The 22,236-nt window shown below is 46.0% G+C and overlaps 1 protein-coding gene across 6 annotated transcripts in view; it reads right to left on the minus strand.

Moving 5' to 3' along the window:
* The window catches only part of Sh3gl3 (SH3 domain containing GRB2 like 3, endophilin A3), a 139,447-nt gene that overhangs the window by 11,399 nt on the left and 105,812 nt on the right, over window positions 1-22,236 (minus strand). For all 6 annotated transcript variants that reach the window (XM_005077844.4, XM_040729233.1, XM_040729218.1 and 3 more), the window contains 3 exons: window positions 22,075-22,233; window positions 13,694-13,797; window positions 12,581-12,690 (listed from right to left, as the gene is read on the minus strand). In XM_005077844.4, coding sequence (XP_005077901.2) covers window positions 12,581-12,690; window positions 13,694-13,797; window positions 22,075-22,233 — 373 coding nt within the window. The remainder of the gene's footprint in view (window positions 1-12,580; window positions 12,691-13,693; window positions 13,798-22,074; window positions 22,234-22,236) is intronic.

A 22,236-nucleotide genomic window follows, 5' to 3' on the forward strand; every position in this document is an offset into this window, starting at 1 on the left:
TATAAAAGTCTCTTTTATACCTAACAAGAAGTAGAATGTCTTAACACAAGCCATTGGAAAGATTTATTTTGCCTGTTCTGACAACCCATGGCACACATGTTAACAACCCTCAGCCTTCTCTGCACACTCCACTCAAAGCAGATCTCAGCCTGGAGCCTGTTAACCCTTAGCTGTCACAATACTAATTAGGACCTTCGGGAATCTCAGTATAGAAGGAAAAAGAATGCTTCATGAGTGGATGCCACCAAAACCCAAAACTGTAAGTATATGAGGCTGACAGAGAAACCTGAGCCCTTGTCTGGGCTATGTATTGTCTTTCCCAATGCCTCTCTCCTAATGTCTGCCCTTAAATTTGTATTAAAGCCTTTGCCTAACGCCTCCAACACTGTCAAAATATATACACAGTCACAAGGTAAAATGCAGCCTGAGCTCTATTTTAACATAGAGTAAGTGGCAACTCAGAACCTTATACAAGGTCTCAGGGGTGGGGAAGGTTCTGGAACACAGGTCTCAAGCGCCACACTGCTTTCTAACCCAGGACCTTCTAAGAACTGCCCAGATACAAAGTTAAGCTGGGGGACTTTCCTTGGCTTCCTTTTCTCTTTGGGATCAAAGGGACAACTTGAACTGATGAAATGGTGTGACCATGCGCATGGGACATAGACAGACGCTCCTTTCTCCTGGCCAGGGTCTGAACTTGGCCTCTGTCTGCTGTCCCCTCCTCCTCCCTGGCTTCATTTATTTGCTCTTTTAACTACCTAGCCATGATACTATCGGTGATTCCATCTCAGTCCCACGATGTAGTCTGCCTAATTGGCCTACATCTTTTCATCACTCTCTGTTCTTTTTTCTTCTCTAGAAAGAAGAAATGATGAAGAAAATGTTCTTGGAATCCATTTCTGGCAGAGTCTTCAGAGCTCTGCTTAAAATTGTTAGTGAAATGCTTGACATTTTTCCTTTCCTTTATAAACATTATGGGCAAATCATTCAGAATCCTAATGGAAAGTAATTTCCCATTAATGCAGGCTGTAAAACGCTATTTTCTTTTGAAACTGTGCCTGGGAAACAAACAGTACGGGGCCCTTTTACACTCAAAAATTCCACCTACAAATCAGCAAAGCTCAACGATGGATGTGTGACAAGGGGACCCCAAGGAATACTTCAAGGAAGTGACTGGCACAGGCACATGGCCACAGAGGCACTGGGGACACGCCACAGCCTTGAAGGAGTTGAGTTTCTGAAAACAGCCTTTCTAAAAGCCAGCTGGACATCACCTTTCTTACCATTTAATCTGCCTAGGGACAGAGCTACTGGCCCAGGAGAGAGGACAGGAGCTCAGAAATGCACAGTCTAGATGAGAAAGCCATGGGCTCCTGTGTCCTGTCCTAGCTCCCCCCCACCAGATGCACACAGCAAATGTCCTTGACCACCACACACTGGCCATACACCCTCATGATCAAGGGTCCTTGAAACAAGTCATTTCTAATGTTCTTAAATGTTCTATTTGCCAGAACTTCCTCTGTGTGGGGGTAGAGAGGGTCTATGCATATGTATGTGTTTGTACTTGTGTATATATGGTCTGTGCATTGTGTGTGTGTGTGTGTATGTAGGTGTGTAAGTTTCTATGCATTTGCACGTGTGTAGGTGTGTGTGGGTGTGTGCCATGTGTATGTGTGTATATGTATGTGTATGTGTGTTGTGTGAGTGTGTCTGTGTAGGTATGGGTGTGCCTACATGTGGAGGCCAGAGATCAATGTCATGTGTCTTTTTCTCTCATTCTCTATCTTAATTCTGAGGCAGGGTCTCTCACTAAACCAACTTGGAGTTCACAGATTCTGCACAACTTGCTGGCCATTCCTCCTGCCTCTGCTGTCCCAACACTGGGCTTACGAGTGCACACTGCTGCACCTGTGTTTTCATGTGGGCACTGAGGCTTACGAGTGCACACTGCTGCACCTGTGTTTTCATGTGGGCACTGAGGGTCTGAACTTACGAGTGCACACTGCTGCCCCTGTGTTTTCATGTGGGCACTGAGGGTCTGAACTTACGAGTGCACACTGCTGCACCTGTGTTTTCATGTGGGCACTGAGGCTTACGAGTGCACACTGCTGCACCTGTGTTTTCATGTAGGCACTGACGGTCTGAACTTACGAGTGCACACTGCTGCACCTGTGTTTTCATGTGGGCACTGAGGCTTACGAGTGCACACTGCTGCCCCTGTGTTTTCATGTGGGCACTGAGGGTCTGAACTTACGAGTGCACACTGCTGCACCTGTGTTTTCATGTGGGCACTGAGGCTTACGAGTGCACACTGCTGCACCTGTGTTTTCATGTGGGCACTGAGGGTCTGAACTTACGAGTGCACACTGCTGCACCTGTGTTTTCATGTGGGCACTGAGGGTCTGAACTTACGAGTGCACACTGCTGCCCCTGTGTTTTCATGTGGGCACTGAGGGTCTGAACTTACGAGTGCACACTGCTGCACCTGTGTTTTCATGTGGGCACTGAGGGTCTGAACTTACGAGTGCACACTGCTGCCCCTGTGTTTTCATGTGGGCACTGAGGGTCTGAACTTACGAGTGCACACTGCTGCACCTGTGTTTTCATGTGGGCACTGAGGGTCTGAACTTACGAGTGCACACTGCTGCCCCTGTGTTTTCATGTGGGCACTGAGGGTCTGAACTTACGAGTGCACACTGCTGCACCTGTGTTTTCATGTGGGCACTGAGGGTCTGAACTTACGAGTGCACACTGCTGCACCTGTGTTTTCATGTGGGCACTGAGGGTCTGAACTTACGAGTGCACACTGCTGCACCTGTGTTTTCATGTGGGCACTGAGGCTTACGAGTGCACACTGCTGCCCCTGTGTTTTCATGTGGGCACTGAGGGTCTGAACTTACGAGTGCACACTGCTGCACCTGTGTTTTCATGTGGGCACTGAGGCTTACGAGTGCACACTGCTGCCCCTGTGTTTTCATGTGGGCACTGAGGGTCTGAACTTACGAGTGCACACTGCTGCACCTGTGTTTTCATGTGGGCACTGAGGCTTACGAGTGCACACTGCTGCCCCTGTGTTTTCATGTGGGCACTGAGGGTCTGAACTTACGAGTGCACACTGCTGCACCTGTGTTTTCATGTGGGCACTGAGGGTCTGAACTTACGAGTGCACACTGCTGCCCCTGTGTTTTCATGTGGGCACTGAGGGTCTGAACTTACGAGTGCACACTGCTGCACCTGTGTTTTCATGTGGGCACTGAGGCTTACGAGTGCACACTGCTGCCCCTGTGTTTTCATGTGGGCACTGAGGGTCTGAACTTACGAGTGCACACTGCTGCACCTGTGTTTTCATGTGGGCACTGAGGCTTACGAGTGCACACTGCTGCCCCTGTGTTTTCATGTGGGCACTGAGGGTCTGAACTTACGAGTGCTGCCCCTGTGTTTTCATGTGGGCACTGAGGGTCTGAACTTACGAGTGCTGCCCCTGTGTTTTCATGTGGGCACTGAGGGTCTGAACTTAGGTCCTCATGCTGGCATGGCAAGCATTTTACCAACTGAGCCATCGCGCCCTCCTCAAGTATCCCTTCTTAATGAAATATAAAATAGGACATCTACGAGGGAAGGTATCTATTACTGCTACCTACCGATTGTGTGACCTATGGAGAATTCCCTCTTGGCCTCCCTGAGAGTTCCCTTACTTATTTGTAAAATGGGGTACATCAGTATCAGAGCTGCACGTGTGTAACAGACTATCTAACCTAATGCCATACTATGGTGCAGGTGCTACCATCATTACCATTTACTGCGGTTTTATTATCATTATCACTCTACATTAGTGAGGAAGAAAGGAGGCCTGTGCACAAAGCATCAGATGGTGACACTGATGTATTGCAGGCACTCCAATGCTGGGGACCCTACACCTCTCCCTGACATTTAATTCAAATACTTCTTTTCTCACACAACTCTATAGTCTCCATATTGCCACTCTGAGACTGGAACAAAAGCAAGCCGGGTCCAGTCTCACAGCCAGTAAGAAATGATGTTCTGGGTGAACTGTATCCAAGATCCTGGAATCCTGTCTCCAAGAACAAAGCCCTTGTTGGGTGCATGCTGGAAGGGTGGAAGGCAAGGCCGGAACTAGCCTGATGGCTGGGGTCTGCTCTGCCCAAAGATAATACACTGGAGGTGAAGGCTGGGATTGTACCCATTTCCAAAGTTTTAGTTCATTTGTTTATATCCACCATTTTCTAAACAGAAAGCTTGAAATGGTGTCCAGAGAAATCTGTATTCAGAGTAAAGATTCATTTCAGGCCAGAAATAGGTAAATCATAAAATGTACATTTCATCCAAACAACCAGAGTTCTGAGACAGGGAGGCAGACATAGGGCAACAGACACACATTGGGACTGGCCCGGCTGAGCAGGATGCAGAATATCCCCACAGACAGCCCAAGGTGCAGTGAGGTTCCTGGCAGGGAGAAAGTGTGGTGTTTAACAGGGTTTGAGATCTCCTTAAAGCTGCCATGCCAAATCTTCAAAGTCACTGACCTTCCCAATGGGAGATTTGTATTTACTCAAATATGTGTTGTTAAACTATAATTTTAAAGATATCTTCAAAACAGATAAATATTGCCCATAGCTTAGCTTAGCCTACATGCTGCTGTGTTTATTACCATACAGTCATGGGATGCACTTAACTTTATTTTTCTTTTCTATTTAACTTTGTACCTGCCCATGGCTCTGTATAATCCACACATCATGACATTTAAATAGATGCATAGTATCTCATTTAATCTATCAAAACCTACTTATTGTTATCCAACTACCAACAAAGTGTCTACCAATAAATAACTAGCCACCAGGTTGTTTCCATATACAACTTCTCAGAGACTATTCACCAGGTAGAAAGAAAAGTCTATGCCTAAATTCTGTCTCTAGGATGTGTTTCCAGGAGTGAGGCCACTGAAGTGCACAGACACTTGACAGACAGAGCTACACTGATTTCCCAAGAAGTCGAGTCAGGGTTTAGCAAACTGCGGGTCATAAACTGAATAACGTGGAAACAAAACCCAGTTATACTCATTCACTCCTCTGTGGCATGTTCAATGATACAACAACAAAGTTCAGTAGCTGTTACAGGGACTACGTGGCCCTGGAGAGAGCATAAGTCAAACATATTTACTTTCTGGCCCTCTACCAACATGTCTGCCCACACCTAAGTGATTCTAATGCATGATTCAGCAGCGCTTGGGAGATTGTGCCCAAGTGCCACATTTGAACAGAAATGGAGTCTGCAGACCCCAACACAAGGCCCTGAGTGACAGAGCAGACCTTTTCTTCCAGTAACTTTCTAGGACATGCATGTGGGAGCTGCACACTGTCTACCCAATCCTTCCTCTTCCTCTTCCTCTTCCATGGTGATAGAATTACGGGTATGATCTGGGTCTTCAGCTGGATGTGTCATGTGACTAAGTCCTGGCCAATGGGAAATGAGGGAGTTAACATGAGTCATTTACACTCAATTCTTTAAGGAGAAGCTCTATGCCTAGGTTTCCCCCCTTCATCTCTCCAGGTCTTGGGAAAGGTGGCTACTATTACCTCAGTGTAGGAACTGTTACCAGAAGCCAGGCATCGGCACAGTAAAACCTGCAGCCAGAGACAATGGCTCAGAAGGCATCGATGGAGAGAATCATGTGAAATAGGCTTGAGAGCCTATGACGTCCATGAAGTCACAGCAAAGCATGTGATCCAAGGTTCACATTGACAACCTTGAAAGCAGACCACACACCAGGAACTCTACAAAAGAACATTGGTAAAACTAAGATGCTCGTGCACATTAGTGACTCCCTGTAGAAGCTGGGGAGTTAGCCTAGGAGGCTGAGGATCACCTAGTCTGTGAGTAAAGACACCAAGAGAGAGCAGAGGTTGAGAGTCAGATGTTAGGAAAGCTTTCTGCTTCAAGAGTCCTATAGAACTGAAGGTAAGCAAGCCACTGTTTCAAATACCTCTCAGAGAACTAACTAACCCAAAGAACCCCAGGCATGATCAAATCCATTGCTTCAAGTGGCCTCAAGTCAGCCTCTATAAGCTAAGCCAGGGGAACATGGATCTGACAAGAAGGAAAGACATCAAGCTGTCTGAGGTGCTGTGTCTAAGGGGGGGACCATGGTTCTGGCATCCATAATTTCTGTGAACACACAGGCAAAAGTTCACTTTGGGTTTGATGGAATTGAACTGTGACAGGCCAAGCAGTGGTGGCGCATGCCTTTAATCCCAGCACTTGGGAGGCAGAGGCAGAAGGATCTCTGTGAGTTCAAGGCCAGCCTGGCCTGGTCTACAGAACAAGTTCCAGGACAGCCAGAGCAGTTACACAGAGAAATCCCCTCCTCTTGGACTATTCTTCCCAATCACTGTACAACATGAAAGCCTTAGGATGCTGTGCATGGTAGTCTTTTTTATTTGTTTAATGGAGTTTTGTGTTATCCTGATAACAAAATCTTGACAGAACTGGTCTGAGAATGATGCTCGTAATAAGGTAATGCCATTTAAATCATTGAAATTTGAAAGCATTATACCACAACATAAATTGAAAACTGGCACAACATTCTATAAGCTACAGCTTCAGACTGGAACCCTGAAATAAGTACAGCGAGAATTAGTTTAGCTCAAGTCCAGCTAGACACCTTTGCTGAAGAAAACTTTTAACTGGAGGTCCAGCTGCTAAGTTAACATTGGACATTAAAAATATTTCAGGGCTTGGGAGATGGCTCAGGGTGTAAAAAGCCTGCCTGCTGTAACAGCATGAGGTACTGAGTACAGATATCCAGAAAAACAAACAAACAAACACTATGTGTGGCAGCATATGCCTGTAAGCCTAGCACAGAGGGGCAGAGACAGGTTTAGATCCTAGTACCCAGATGCTCCTGATGCCCTCTTCTGGTCTCTGCAAGCACCTACACACATATGTGCATACACATCACCTTTAAAAATATAGTTAAGGGGCCAGAGACATATCTCACTTGGTAGAGCTCTTGCCTAATATGCAGGAAGTGTTGGGTTCACTCGCAGCACCCTATAAACCTGGCGTGATGGCACATGTCTGTACTCCTGGCCAGAGTCAAAGGGAGATAAGTCCTCTGTCACTAGCTTTGACAATGAAGCAAGAGGCCACAAGCCAAGGAATATATGTGGCCTCCAGAGAGCAGAAAAGACAAAGCATGGATCCTCTCCTAGAGCTTCCAGAAAAAATACTAACATCTGGATAGGTCTCCAGAACTGCAGGATAAGGAAGAAACATGCAGCGTTGTGTCACAAAATGCATGACAGTTGGTTGAGAAGCTAACAGAAAACTAATACAATTGAAAAAATTTGGCAGTTGTGCTACATAAAGTGAAGCATAAATGAATGGGTACAGATAATAAGGCCACAAAGAGAGACATCCTCAGAGTGCAGCTGTGGAAGGAAAGAGGGAACAGGAGCGCACAAGAAGAGCCCAAAGCCGCACGGGTGATCAAAGACCTGTAGTCCCAGCACTTGGGAGGTGGGGGCAGCAGGAGCAAGGAGCCTTCCTCAGCTGCATAATAATTCTGCATTCGGTCTGTATAAGTGAGACCCTGTCTCAAAACAGCAGTAATAGTAAATAACAGAAGTTTACAAGTGGAGGTCTGAGGGGAAAAAGGGTTTAAGGTAATAGATACCCCACACTCATAAACAACGTGAGTAACTGGCTAAAAGGATCAGTGAGGATGGAGGGAGAAGGAAGGAATGGGACCCGCCTTCCCAGTGTTCTGATTCAACAAGACACACCCACCACTGCCATTCCTCAATGCTTCTTACTCACAAATTAACAGGAAAAGACAAACATCAGCCGGGAAATCGCCCTAACCTGGCCTGCTGCTTAACAGAACAACCAGCAAGAGTGAAACAGATTATTTCCAGGGCCACACAGAGCCAAGATGGGTCATGTTCTGGACCATAAGACAGTCTCAGGGTGTTAAAGGTAAAAATGAACTATTTGGGAAAAAACAGTGACTGGGGAAGAAGAAATATGTTAGAGAGAATGTGAATCATTTCTTGTGAGAGGAAGGGTCATGTTCACGTGACACCTATGTGAACAGACTTGTGGGTGACAAAGTCATTCTTAGGTGTCATTCCTCTGGAGCCATCCCTCCGTTTTTTTTTTAGACAGGATCTATTACTGACCTGGAGCCCCAGGGATCTGTCTGTCTCTGTCACAGCAGCGTGGGGACTATAACCTTCCTTAAAACCTGAGACAAAAGGAAGCCACCTCCTCTTAAGCTTCTTCTTTTGGACACTTTTGTAATCAATACAAAACACTGCTGAGAAAAATGAGTGGTTTGTGATCAAGATCAGAACATTCTATAGGATTAGGCCATTGGCTCCCCCTCTTCAATGATCTGTAGATTGGATCCAAACAAAATTAAAATCAGAATGTGCTCTTTTTGTGGTGATAGAAAAGCTAATGCTAAAATTCACCTGGAAATACAAAGAAACTAGGAAGCCAACAATGGTAAGAAACAAAGCCCAAAGACAGGAAAAATGTGGCCTGGCCCCAAGATACAAAGCTGCAGTGCCTGGATGCAAGAAGCTGTGAGACGACAGAGGCGTGGCCATGACACACCAGGTGACACTGCTGAGAACACTATATTTTTCTCTTTCTCTGTGCGTGCATACGTGCGTGCGTGCGTGTGTGTGTGTGTGTGCATGTGTGTATGCATGTTCTCATAGGTGTGAGTATACTTGGGGGTGCACTGCATACCTGCATGCATGCCAGTGGAGGCCAGAGCCATCGGGTATCTTCCTCAATTACTCTTCACCTTGTATATGGAGGCAGCATCTCTCATGTGAACCCGTACCTCACCCATTTAGCTAGGTGATCTAGCTAGCCAGCTAGCCCTGAAGACTCTGTGTCTGTCTCCTAAAGCCTGGGACATTAGGTGGAGATGCCCACCTGGAATTCGCATGGATGGCATGGATACTGGAAATCCAGACTCCAGTCCTCATGCTTACCCAGCTCTGGGAAGATGATTTTTCTACTCATGATACTACAAATCATTGTTATAGATTATGAAGTAGAGGTCTGCACTGAGACTACAGAACTATCTGCTTTGTTTTTAGTGATATGTAGGGGTTGAAAAGGTGGTTCCATGCTTGAAAGTAGTAGTTATTCTTGCAGGAGACAGTTTACAGCACCTACACAGTTGCACACAACTGTAACTCCAGTTTCAGGGATCTGATACCCTTTTCTGGACTTCACAGGTACTGCGTATACATGGAGTGCATACATACAAGCAGGCAAAACACTCAACACATAAAATAAAAACAAATTTTTGATTCTGATGTGCAGAAGACCACCAGACAGAATTTGTAAACAAACAATACAGAAGAGACAGGAAGAATCCTGTTGTGATTGTTAGTCCAGCCTGGCCCGGAGGTGTAGGAGTTTGAAAGAAAACTATGGAAATAGGACAAGAGAGACAGAGAGAGAGAGAGACAGAGAGACAGAGACAGAGAGACAGAGACACAGAGAGAGAGAGAGCCACATACACCCACTTCCCTGATACCCAGCTTCCATGTACAACAGATCAGTGGAGACTGTAACTTCAATGGGAAACAGACAATTGCATTTAAAGAAACAGCAGAAGAGGGAGGAGGCATTTTTAAGACTCCCAAATGAAGGAAGTCATATTTGTAATGTGAATATTTTCTTAAATGGTGATGATAACTGGACAGGCAGAGAGTGTATTGGAGACAGAAAGAATAAAGGCCTCAGCTTCCATATCAGGAAACATGAGGGACTCAAAACAAAATAAGAATAATCCACACTTGGTGTTCTGAACTATAGAGTTAAATGTCAAACAAGTAGCAAACAAGTGGAAGAGGCTTCTGGGAGCAGGGAATGAGTCAGGATGGAAAGGGGGCTGCTGTTTGTCATGGCTGTACCCCTTGAGTGCAATTTTCTTTTAAAAATATATGCAGATTAACCTGATAGTTTTGATTTTTCAATGAAAGAAAACATGTGTTTCAATGTTAGAGAAAACTCAGACCTCAGCTTCCATGGTCATGTGTGTTCCAAAATGAACACCTGGACATCAGGGAGCAAAGCAAACGAATGTCAACCCAAGTCTCACACCTGTGTAAACAGAAACTCTGTACAGATGGAGAACTTCAGAACAAGGTTGGGAGAAATACCTTCAGCATTCAAGGCAGAGAATACTCAACACTCCACACCAGATGCACAGTTTATAAGAGAAAAAACCTGAAACATAGTACGCCATGATTAAAAGTTCAGACCTGTAAAGAGCTCATAAAAAGATTGAGAATACGCTGAAAACTATATGTATTTCAAAGGCCTTCTATTTGACCTATGTAAAGAACTGACACAGCTCAGCAGTAGAAATAGAAATAATTCAATTATAAAATGGGTGAAGATGGGAAGAGACATCTCATCCACAAAAGCACATGCAGCAGGCTTTCTCTGGGCCACCTAGCCACTCTCAAGTCATGACACAGAGACTTATTATTAGCTATCAATGCTCGGCCTTATCTTTTGCTTGTCCCAATAGCTCTGACAACTTGATTGAACCTGTTTCTCTTTATCTACACTTTGCCTCGGGGCTTTTTACCTTTCTTGCATTCTGTGTGTCCTACTCTGTGCCTGGCTGTTTGGCAGCTGCTTGGCTGGCTCCAGGTGTCTCCCTCTCTCCCTCATGCTCTCTTCTCTCTCTCCTTTCTATCCTAGACTCCTACGACTACTTATTCTCTCTGCCTGCCAGCCCCTGCTATCCCTCTACTGCCTAGCTATTGACCGGTCAGCTTTTTATCAGACCAATCAGGAACCTAAGGAAGACAAAGTAAAGCAGCAACACATCTTTATATTGTTAAACAAATGCAGCATAAATAGTTTAACACATCCTTACACAGTTAAAGCAATACCCTGAAACAAACAAATGTAACACATCCTTACACAGTTAAAACAATACCCTGAAACAAACAAATGTAACACATCCTTACACAGTTAAAACAATACCCTGAAACAAACAAATGTAACACATCCTTACATAATTAAAGCAATATTCCACAGCAAACGTGTACAGCAGACAGGTGCCTGCTTCTCTGCATCAGCATCAATGTGGCTAAAATAAAAGCAACAGAAAACGCTGGCACAGATGAGGAGAGACAGATCACACACCTGCCTGGTGGGAACATGAGATGGTGCAGCCACTCTGGTGGCTTGACAGTTTCATTGTTTACAAAAATAAACTCCAGATGACAAAGACCTAACCTTAGTAGGATAATCCCATGGAAAGGAAGACTTCTCAGCAGGGCATAAAATGTACAAATCATAAACAAAAATATTGATAAAGTTGTCTACACCAAAATAAGAGTGCCTACGTCCTCAAAACAAAATCAAACAAGGCAAATAAAACAAAAACAAAAGCACATCCCAAAGTTTGAGGATAAGTGACAAACTGAGAAAAGAAAGCTATTAATAACCCATAAAAAAGATTTCCTACAAATCACAAAGGCAAGGCAAATTTTCTAGAATAGAACAACTTAGCGATCAATTAAAACAGAAAAATGTCTAATCTAGTGATTTCAGAAAGGTTAAATTTTGTTTATATAGAAATGTTTGACAGAAATTGAGATCTGGCACATACTGACCTAATAGTGCAGCAATTTTGGAGTGTCGCTTGGCAATGTCCACCATCATTTAAACACCAGTGGCACATTCCCACATCCAATCCTTACTTTCTTGCTGACTCAGCAATTTCATTTCTAGACAGTGACAGTCTTACTCAGTTATATATTGAGGCAGATAAGGGAGTAATAGCGGTCACTGCAGCAGTTAATAGTGGTCATGCAAAAACATGAAATTGCTAAACACAGTGGGAGAGGCTTATGTACAAAATGCAAATAACTACAAGAAAGAGCAATGCATTTGGGGGGGAATTGTAGAGCAATACAAAATTGTATTGTAACTACAAAACAAAAAATAAGACTACATTATATGTGAAATACATGTGCCAGCTACAGACAGGACAATAGACATACTCAGTCATTAGGAGAGGCTATGTCTAGGGAGGAAATCAGATGGAGTTGGAAATCCTATAGAGACTATAGGAAAATATACATCATTTGAATTTTTCCCCAGTTCATTTTACTCTTGCTCCTATTTAACATCTAACAGTACAGTACTTGAGGTGGTGTCAGGCCCATCTCAGGCCCTTGGAGAACACTAAAACTTTCTAACAAGTGGGAAGCTATTTTAAAGGTATAGACCTTTAAATATAGAAGATAACATAGCAGCTATGGGTCTTTAGCCAAGGGGATGTCTAACAGCCACACTAGAAGGCATTAGTATACAAGGGACTTCTTCCCAGTACAGGTTTTCAAAATCTGAACACCTGACAATTGGAACTGGGAAAAGGGGAGAACTCATCAATTGACCAAGGAATGCCCACTAGTTTCTCAGTGCATTCCCACCAATAGCCTCACCAACATACAAGGATGAAAGCACCTAGCTGGAGACCCACTGGGCACACTTCAGATGGCTAACTTACCTGACATCTTTGATGACTTGCTGGTGGAGACTCCATTGACGTCACTGGGACCCGTGTTCACAGGCTTTGACACGTATTCTCGCTTGGGGGTTTTGGAGGCGTAAGTTATTCTGTAACACACATGGGAAAGGCCAAGTCAGACCTTTGTCCCAGACAGCAGAGCCACCACAGGCCTTTGACTTTCTTGAAGACCACCAGACCCAATGGGCTTGTGAGAACAAGGATTGTGTACACTGACTTCTGAGCGCCCTAAGTGTCAGGGACATGACATGTGTGCAGTTAGTTCTTCCTTCATGTACTTTAGTTTCTAGCCGAAATTCATCTGGAAGAATGTCCTCATAATATCCCTGAGGCTTAGCAGACACTGCCCTAGGCTAGCTGCCTTCTTTCCTCTCTGCTGGAGAGGGGACCATCCAAATATGTTCGGATGACACCTAGAAGGCCACCTGCCTACAGAAGTGGGTGCTGCAGCAACAACTTCCCTTCTGTAACTACAGCCCCTACTGAAGCAAAAGGCTCTCCAAATTTATCCATTACTATAATCCTATGTAAAACAATTTTCTGTTATAAAGCCTAGTCAAAACATGGTGTAGACTTAGCCCAATAATTTGATTAATGGGGCTACTGTGCACACTGTAAATGATATGACTGACTTTCAGAAAGTAGGGAGTGCAAAGTCCCAAGGCAGAGAACAGTATTTCTTTTTTCAGAGGCTATCACTGACTCTTTCTAGAGTGGGTCATAGGAGCACAGCCTGATAACATTTTTACGTAGTTCTGAGTGTCTGACTCTCTCAGCAGAATGAACCTTTGTCTATCAGCATGGAAGCCACAGGAGCCACTTCTCAGACAGGCAAGCCACAGTGCTTGCATGTTCTACACAGGGTCACAAACAAGGGGGTATTAATAAAAAGAAATAGGAGGAGTCATTCCAGCCCTTTACCCCATTCTGCCCTCTTGTCCCAAGCCACATACATATTATCTTAGCCTCATCTCACACTCAACCTGAAAGCCAGCTACACAGAATTCCAAACAGAATGGGTCAGAAGGGGCCGGAGGACAGAGAGTGGCTGCACTCGGCAGCCCCCTGCCTAAGCAAAGCAAAAGTGCTTACCGCAACTCTAGCTTCTTCTGTAGCTCCTTGAGGATGTCTGTGGACTGCCTGTGATAGTCTAATGCTGCCTCTACAAACACGGCCAGCTGGCTGACCTGCTCTACCTGTGACAGAAATGCAAAGTTACTTCATGCTGGCCAGAGCCATTGGGATATCCAGAGCAAACAGGAAACCTGGTAACAACAGCTCAGCTCTGTAGGGCAGCCTCAGCCCTGGTCCAGTCCATCTCATCCCATCTCGGAGACCTACAATCATGATGAGGGTCACATACGGGGCTGGAGAAGCTGGAAAAACACTGTCAAATTGATTTGTGGTCATGAATCCGCTGTAATTCCAACCAAGCACGATTTTGCAGTTATAGGATGATATTCTTACAGATGTTTTCAATGCTCTAAAACACATGGATCTGAAGATGGCAGGTGGCTTAGTTAGCGTTTTATTGCTGTGAGGAGACATGCGCACAGCAACTCTTATAAAGAAACATTTAATCATGGTGGCTCACTTACAGTTCAGAGGTTTAGTCCATTATCGTTAAGGCGGGAAGCAGGGCAGCGTGCAGGCAGACATAGTGCTAGAGAAGGAGCTGAGAGTTCTTATGTCTTGACTCACAAGCACAGGAAGTGGTCTGAGACACTGGGCTTGAGCATATATGAGACCTCAAAGCCCACTTCCACAATGACACATTTCCTTCAGTAAAGCCATACCTATTCCAGCAAAGACATACCTCCTAATAGTGTCACTCCCTTTGGGGGCCACTTTTTTTCAAACCACCACAGTGGGAGAGAGCTTTCCCAACTGTAAGTGAAACCAATGCTTAATAGATGAGCTTTCTTAGTGGCATGTCTCTGTGAGTGCTTTCTAGTTAAGTCAGACCAAGAAACAAAGTCAATGAAGCCATGATCAGAGAAAGCAGGGGCAGCAGGCAGGTCACACCTGCTCCAGGGCAGAATTGTTTGTTCCTGCATTTCTGTCACCACCCAACAAAGCCTTTCCCCTGCAACACACAGCAGAAAGGGATGAGTGGTGCAGACTCCGCTGTTCCTCTTTCCCACAAACTGACAAACCCAGAAGATCTGCAGAGCTGAAGGGGGCCTGAGAGATTCCTGCTTATGAGTGGGTTTAAGAACCGCTACAGCAAATAAGGATTAAGTTTATTTCTGGAAACTTCTATAGCAAGGTCCAGAGGACTGAGGAGATTTCCCAACCCAATCCACCCCATGCCCACCACAAATCTCTGGAACTCCAGATCTGGACAGAGATACAAATCAAAACTATGTGTCCCAGGTTTTGCCAAGACAGCATTCTCTTACGCAGCATTCCAACCAGCTCTGGAGCAAAATCTGGCTGCTTCCTCATTCTGTCGCCTGCTCTCCCCCTGCACAGTCAACCAGGGACTCGCTTGCTTCCACAGATCCATGAAGCGTCCATGTGTTGTTGAGAATTCTTTCAGCTGCCTGCCCTTTACCACCCTCTCATTTTAAACCTGGGTTTAGTGTGCGTTTACAACACACGTGGATCCCACTCGTGCCAGGAATGCCAGGGCACATGACTAAGACAAGCCCTGGCAGGCTCTGTGGCTAGAAAGGCAGCACGGGCCTTCCATTTCCAAAAACCCAATAAACCAAACAAGGACAGCCTGGCCCCTGCAAAATCCTAAGGATTTCTCAAGTTTCACCTCCCTGGCTTTTAAGAACACTTTTGAACAAGGCCAGCACCACAGCCTGACATGATCATGGCAGAATCTGCTAATAAACAGTGCTGCTTCCTTGCAATGCTGAAGCTGTACACTCAGTAAGAACTGCTATGGCCTCTCTGTCTTTAGTAATAACAGTCTGTTTTGTACCCACTCTGAACTAAGCTTGCCATTTACAAAACTTAAAGGACAGTGAAAGGCAACTAAATGACTAACCCTTCTGCAAATGGGGATCACCAACTGTGTCTCTGACAGCTGGAGCTGCATTTGGAATCCTTTGCTTGATAGCTGACTTTGGGGAGGCGATGGGACCCAGAGCCCCTAAACGTTTGACAGACAGCAGCAGCACGACATGTGGTGCCTGCAAACAGTGGGTACCCAGGGAAAGCCCTGAGAGTAGTTACTAGATGAGTGGAAAGGAAGTCAGACCCAAACTGGATTATCTATCACTGTTGGGAACCAGAACTTTCCAGCCCCACCACCACCCCTACTCCAGGATGGGAGCTGTATGCTGGGAACCAGCAGATATGGCCTCTGCTTCCAAGGCTACAACTCAAATTAAACACTTAGAAAGATAGAGCCGGGGGCTGGAGAGATGGCTCAGAGGTTAAGAGCACTGGCTGCTCTTCCAGAGGTCCAGAGTTCAATTCCCAGCAACCACATGGTGGCTCACAGCCATCCCTAATGAGATCTGGCGCCCTCTTCTGGCCTGCAGGGACACATGCAGGTAGAGCACTGTATACATAATAAATAAATCTTTAAAAAAAAGAAAGATAGAGCCATGCTAAAGCAACAAACTTGGGCCCTGCAAAAGCCAAAGTCCAGGTCAAACACATCTTCTACTGGTCACATCACAGAATTTGAAAAGCTGCCTATTGACTTCATCTGTGAGTGAAAGCTGTGCTATGCTATGCTCTGCCGCAAGAGGCACTTGACAGGTAGTTAAATTAGGAATCTTGAAATGAGGTGGTATCCTGCATTTCCAGTGGGGCCCAATGTTAACTACAAGCTGCTTTTGGACTGACAATGCAGCTCAGCCGGTAGAATGCTGGCTTAGCATGCACTGAGCCCTGGGTTCAAATCCCAGGGTTACCTAAACTGGAGGTAGTGACAGTAACTTCAGCACTTTAAAGGTGGACACAGGAGAACAAGGAGTTAAGAGTTATACTCATTGTAGAGCAAGTTTGAGGCCAGTCTGAACTATACTAGACTGTCTTACACACACACACACACACACACACACACACACACACACAAACACACCACACACAGACACACACATACACACACAGACACAGACACACAGCACTGCACACATGCACAGACACACACAGACACACACACCACACACACACATACACACACACACACACACACACACACACACACACACGACAATTTTTGAGAGGGAGACAGGAGGCACAGAATACAAGACCATCAGAGTGGAAAGCTTGAAGACACTCTGCTGCTGGCTTTGCAGATGAAGGAAGCCAAGCTAGGGGCCATGGAGCTAAAGAGACTAGAAAGGGGTGACATAGTCCCCTTTCTTGAGGTGCCAAGCCCCCTCAACCCCTACCCCATCACCGGATTTCCAACCTCCAGACTGGAAGACAATGGACTGGTATTCTCTAAGCCACAGTGCTTACGGACACTTGTCACAGGAGCCCAGAAAATGAATAGCACCACTTTCTTCTCTTCTCCAACCAAGGGAAAGCTAAGAGTAGGTAGCACTGCTAGAGTCTCCATTTCCTGGGGATGGAAGCTGTGGCCTTGAGACTCGTGGAAGCAAACTGCCACCTTAGCGCTATGCTATGCATCCCTGGCCTTCTCCGAGCTGGTCTGTGGAGGCAACAAACAGTACAGACTCTGCATAAGAACCTGAGCCACCTATGAATACTGCATAAGAACCTGAGCCAGCTGGGCATTGGTGGCTCACGCCTTTAATCCCAGCACTCGGGAGGCAGAGGCAGGTGGATCTCTGTGAGTTCGAGACCAGCCTGGTCTACAAGAGCTAGTTCCAGGACAGCCTCCAAAGCCACAGAGAAACCCTGCCTCGAAAAAAACAAACAAACAAAAGAACCTGAGCCACCTATGAATACTGCATAAGAACCTGAGCCACCTATGCACACATCTAATTGCAACCTCTCTTTGGTTGCAAATCAATGGAAAAGCACCAGAATATGAGGTTATTGGGAGTATCTGGGTCCTGGGGATGGAGGCAGATCACAGATACCAGGGGATTAGAGTCACCATGAGCTGTGGGACCTCAGGGACACTCATGGGATCTGAACATGACTACAATAGACCTGGGCTTCCTAAAGAGGGTCAAAAGACTATAGCTTACAAAAGCCCTCTAGCTCAACAGTCTGCAAGAGGACCATAGAAATGGGCAGCTGAGAAGAAATGGGCTGTGACACCCCAACCCAGATGCCTAGGAGCCACAGTGTGATTGGCATGAAAGGATAAATGCAGATCTTTGGAAGTTGGCAAGCAAGTCTCTTTCATAGCTGAAGCCCATGCTTGCCATGAGGGCAACCTTCTATATTAAATGGGGTAATTCAAGTGACTTCTCAGTGTGTGCTGTAAACAGAGATGTTTTTCCAGTGACTCTGAGTCAGATCCATGGAGTCTGCATTTAAAAAAAACTGGTACAGTGGTGTGCACCTGTAACCCCAGTGCTGGAGAGGTAGAGACAGAAGATCCCTGGGGCTTGCTGGCAGCCAGTCTAACCAAATGGATAAGCTCCAGATTCAGTGGGAGACTGTTCCAAAAGTAAGGCGGGGAGTGATTGCAGAAGACACTCAAAGTCAGCCTGTGGTCTCCCTATGCACACGTACACACATACATACAAACGCTCACAGAGACAGACAGATACAAGCACACACACACACATACAGACACGAACATACACTAAGACTGACACATGCACACACACACACAAATTGAGACAGACACATGCACACACAGACACACACACACACTGCTGAGACAGACAAACACATGCACACACAGACACACACATATTGAGACAGACACATTCACACGCAGACACACACACACACTGCTGAGACAAACACCTGCACACACATACAGACACAAACATACACTGAGACAGACACATGCACACACAGACACACACACTGTTGAGACAGACAAACACATGAACATACACACACACACACACCATACAGACACAAACATACACTAAGACACACTGAGACACACACATGCACACAAACACACACACCCACTCACGCTCACACGCACATGCGCATCCATACACATGCATGAGCACATGGAGACCTAAAGAAAATACTTCTCTGGACCAATGAGAACCAAGGTCTCTGGAATCCAGTAATTCCATTGGTTCTGTGGATGAAGGGAGGCCTCTGGCTGGGGGATCTGTCAGCGAGTGCGTTTTGCAAGAGCCTGGCCTCTCTGGATTGGAAGAGATATTTTTAAATTTTAATGTGTCTGGTTTCTTTTAAGATCAAAGGCTGACATTTAATCATGTTGAGTTATAAGGAATAAACTTCTCAGAGTTGTTAAACCTATGGCTCAGGTGTCATTCCCAAGAACTGGCAACGAATCGTCAGAGCCATCCCCCTGCCTGCTGCAGCCCTATCTCATAGTAAACTGTGGTGGGCACACAGCCCTTCTCCAGAGGTCCATGCTGGATGCCAGCCACAATCTGGCTAAGATCCCTGGGAGTCAAGAGAGCCACCACTCCTGGCTTAAACGGCTGCCTGAGGAGTAATGGAGTCCCTTGGCCTCAACTAAGAAGATCCCCCAGGCCTTGAATGCAGTTGTTCCCAACAAGACCAGCAAAGGCAATATGGGGCTAAGGCCACTCACCCTACTCCCCCGTCCCCAAACCCGCCTAAAGCAGATGAGTAAACCAGTGTGGCTTGCTTAGGAATGGTGGAGTGAAAACCCAAGTCCCATGCCATCCCTTCCTTCTTCCATTCCAAAGATGGGTTCTCTCACTTGGGAGATGGAGGGAGCACCTCTAGCTACCAGGATACCTGAACTACTCTGGTTCTGGAATGTTCTCCTCAATAAAGCAGGCTATGAAAGAGCCCAAAAGATGCCAAGTGCAGCTGACCTTCTGGGTTTAGATTTCAGATATAGCTGGACATGTGTAGGGATGCCAGGCTGGTTTCTCAGTTACAAGAATGTAGGCTGGAGAAGGCTTATAATGGTTTGAAGAGAGAGCAGTGTATACAGAGTGTAAGTTTGAGGACACGGGGGTGAGCTATCCTAAAAAAGTCTAAGTAGCCAGAAAGCTCAAGAAAGACTTATATAATCTATACTTGGAGACCCAGGAAAGACAGTCTGTTCACCCCATTCTAAGCTCCTCTCAGGCAGGACTTTGGCAAACACTTTTTCTATACATGTGCTGGTAATCAATTGCTGTCTCCAGGCTGGAGAGATGGCTCAACCCTTAAGAGCACGAGCTGCTCTTCCAGAGGACCAGGGTTTGACTCCCAGCAACCACATGGTATTCACAACCCTTTGGAACTCTAGGATCAGGGGATCTGTTGCCCTCGTTGGCCTCCATGGGCACTGCTCTCACATGGTGAATATCCATACACATATTATCTTTTGGAGCTCTTGTTGTATCTTTTTTAAATTTATTTATTTATTTATTATGTATACAGTATTCTGCCTACATGTATATCTGCTGGCCAGAAAAGGGCACCAGGTCTCATTATAGATGGTTGTGAGCCACCATGTGGTTGCTGGGAATTGAACTCAGGACCTTTGGAAGAGCAGTCAGTGCTCTTAACCTCTGAGCCATCTCTTCAGCCCCCTCTCTTGTTGTATTTTATCCATGACAGTGGGAGATGAGGGCTAGAGACAGTGGCCCACCTGCCCCCTGGAGGTCAGGTTTGAGCCTTGGAATTCCTGGTGCCACAGAAGCATCAGAAGCATCCTCAGGAGGTGACCACGGGTGGAGACAGCATTTCCAACGCTTGCTCTCACTCACACCCCTCTGTCCATGCGTTTCCTTAGAGTGGGTGCTTACAAGTCCTGATTCCATTCTCTCCTTCTACAGAGGAGACGGGAGCCTGCCCTTAGCAGTGCGCCTTACCCTGCGCAGTAACCGATTCTCGTGGTCTGAAGTCAGGTGAGGCTGCTCACCCAGTGTCAGTGCCATACATGGTGCTCGGTGGAGCCAGGTGGCATCCATCAGCTCAGGTCATCGAAAGTGAAATTTTAAGACTGTGGCCCTGGGCTCTATCCTCCACCATGGTTGATTGGAAGAATGATAATTACATCCGATAACTGGCTCCTTTGTCAATTTCTCCATTAGGTGGAACCCAAGCCAGTGTCTGCTGTGGTTGAGATCCCAGCTCCTCCTAAGGATGTCATAAACATCCCCCACTTGTGTTTGAAGGAAGCCATGGATCTGCTGTCTGCTACCATGTTCTTCCTGAAGCCATATTTCTAACCTGTTCACCAATTTCCAACAGGAACAATGTCAAGTGTGTCAGACTCTGGATATGAGGTTTTGATCCAGAGATGATAGCAATATAGTTGCCAACTTATGGGACTTCGTAGGAGACTAAACCTAGTTTGGAAGAGATAGTCACTGGAGGGATAAGGGAGAGGGTAAGGCTGTATCTCACTCTGTATCTTGTCCAGGGGCTGGCACTCATGCTCACTCTCCTCCCCTTCTCTCTCTCTTCTCCCCTTTCCCCTCAACCCCCAAACCTGAATCTCCTTTCTGATCACCCCAAGGGCAGCAGCTCTGTCCCACCATGATGCTCCATGTCACATAACACAGAAAGAATGGAGCCAGCTGGCCATGGGCTGAGACCTCTAAAGCTCACCATCCCTCCTTTTAAGTACAGTAAATAAAAGTCCAGCCAATTAAGGGTCCAAGAATTATCAAATTCATCAGGCAGAGCCAGAGTTGTAGACATACTATGTTTGACCAGCATTAGAGGGGTCCAGTCATGTTCACTCTGAGCCAGGATGATACCCTGAGGATGGGGGGATCCACCCAATCACTCACTACCCTGAAGCACAGCTTCCCAATGTCATCACTGGACTAGTCTGAGGATGAGGATTTAGGAGAGAGACAGGGGTAACCAATCAGCAACGCATGGTAAACAAGGCAGAGAAGGGAGGCCCCAGCCTGCCCCTAGGAATTCCTGATCCCTTTAGTTCAGCTTCACTTCACTATCTGGACAAATTAAAAAGAGCTGGTGACAAGAAATGCTCCATTATAAGCTGCTGCGTCTGGAGGGTGTGGCCCTACCTTCGCAGTCCCCAAGGTCACAAGCACCAGTGTGAGCCAGCCAACATATAGGCCAGGCTTTTATATTCTGGTGTTCACTCTGATGGGGAAAAGCCTAAGAGGGCTGGAGGGTGAGACAGACCTTCACCCTCAACCATCTGCTCCAGAGAGTGCTGGTCAACCTCAGCAAAACTACAGCCCCAGACCACCCTCTGTGACAAGGCCACACCCAGAGGTAAGCAAACTTCCCCAAGGACCTAAGGCTTCAGTCAGGGATTGTTGAGGATCTGCCACTATCTCTAAGGCTATAGAGTAACAGCTATAGAACATTCTAGAAACTGCCATAACAATTAAGGTTTTCTTCAAAGGCCAGTCATGCTCATATACATCAATATTTTACTCGTGTGCATTAAAGTTTTCTGTTTTGGCTTAAGTACTTACATCATTTTCTAAAAAATTAAACATGCTTCTTTCGGCCAGTTCCTTCGACTCTTCAAACTTGTCTATTGCTTGTCTGATTTCTTCCTCGGGTATCTTACCTACTCGCCTCTTTTTATAATCATAATCCAGGCGGCGGCCTTCCAGCTTTCTCAGGTGGTGCTA

This window comes from Mesocricetus auratus, unplaced genomic scaffold, assembly GCF_017639785.1.
Source record: "Mesocricetus auratus isolate SY011 unplaced genomic scaffold, BCM_Maur_2.0 Super-Scaffold_4256, whole genome shotgun sequence".
NCBI classification, from domain to species: domain Eukaryota; kingdom Metazoa; phylum Chordata; class Mammalia; order Rodentia; family Cricetidae; genus Mesocricetus; species Mesocricetus auratus.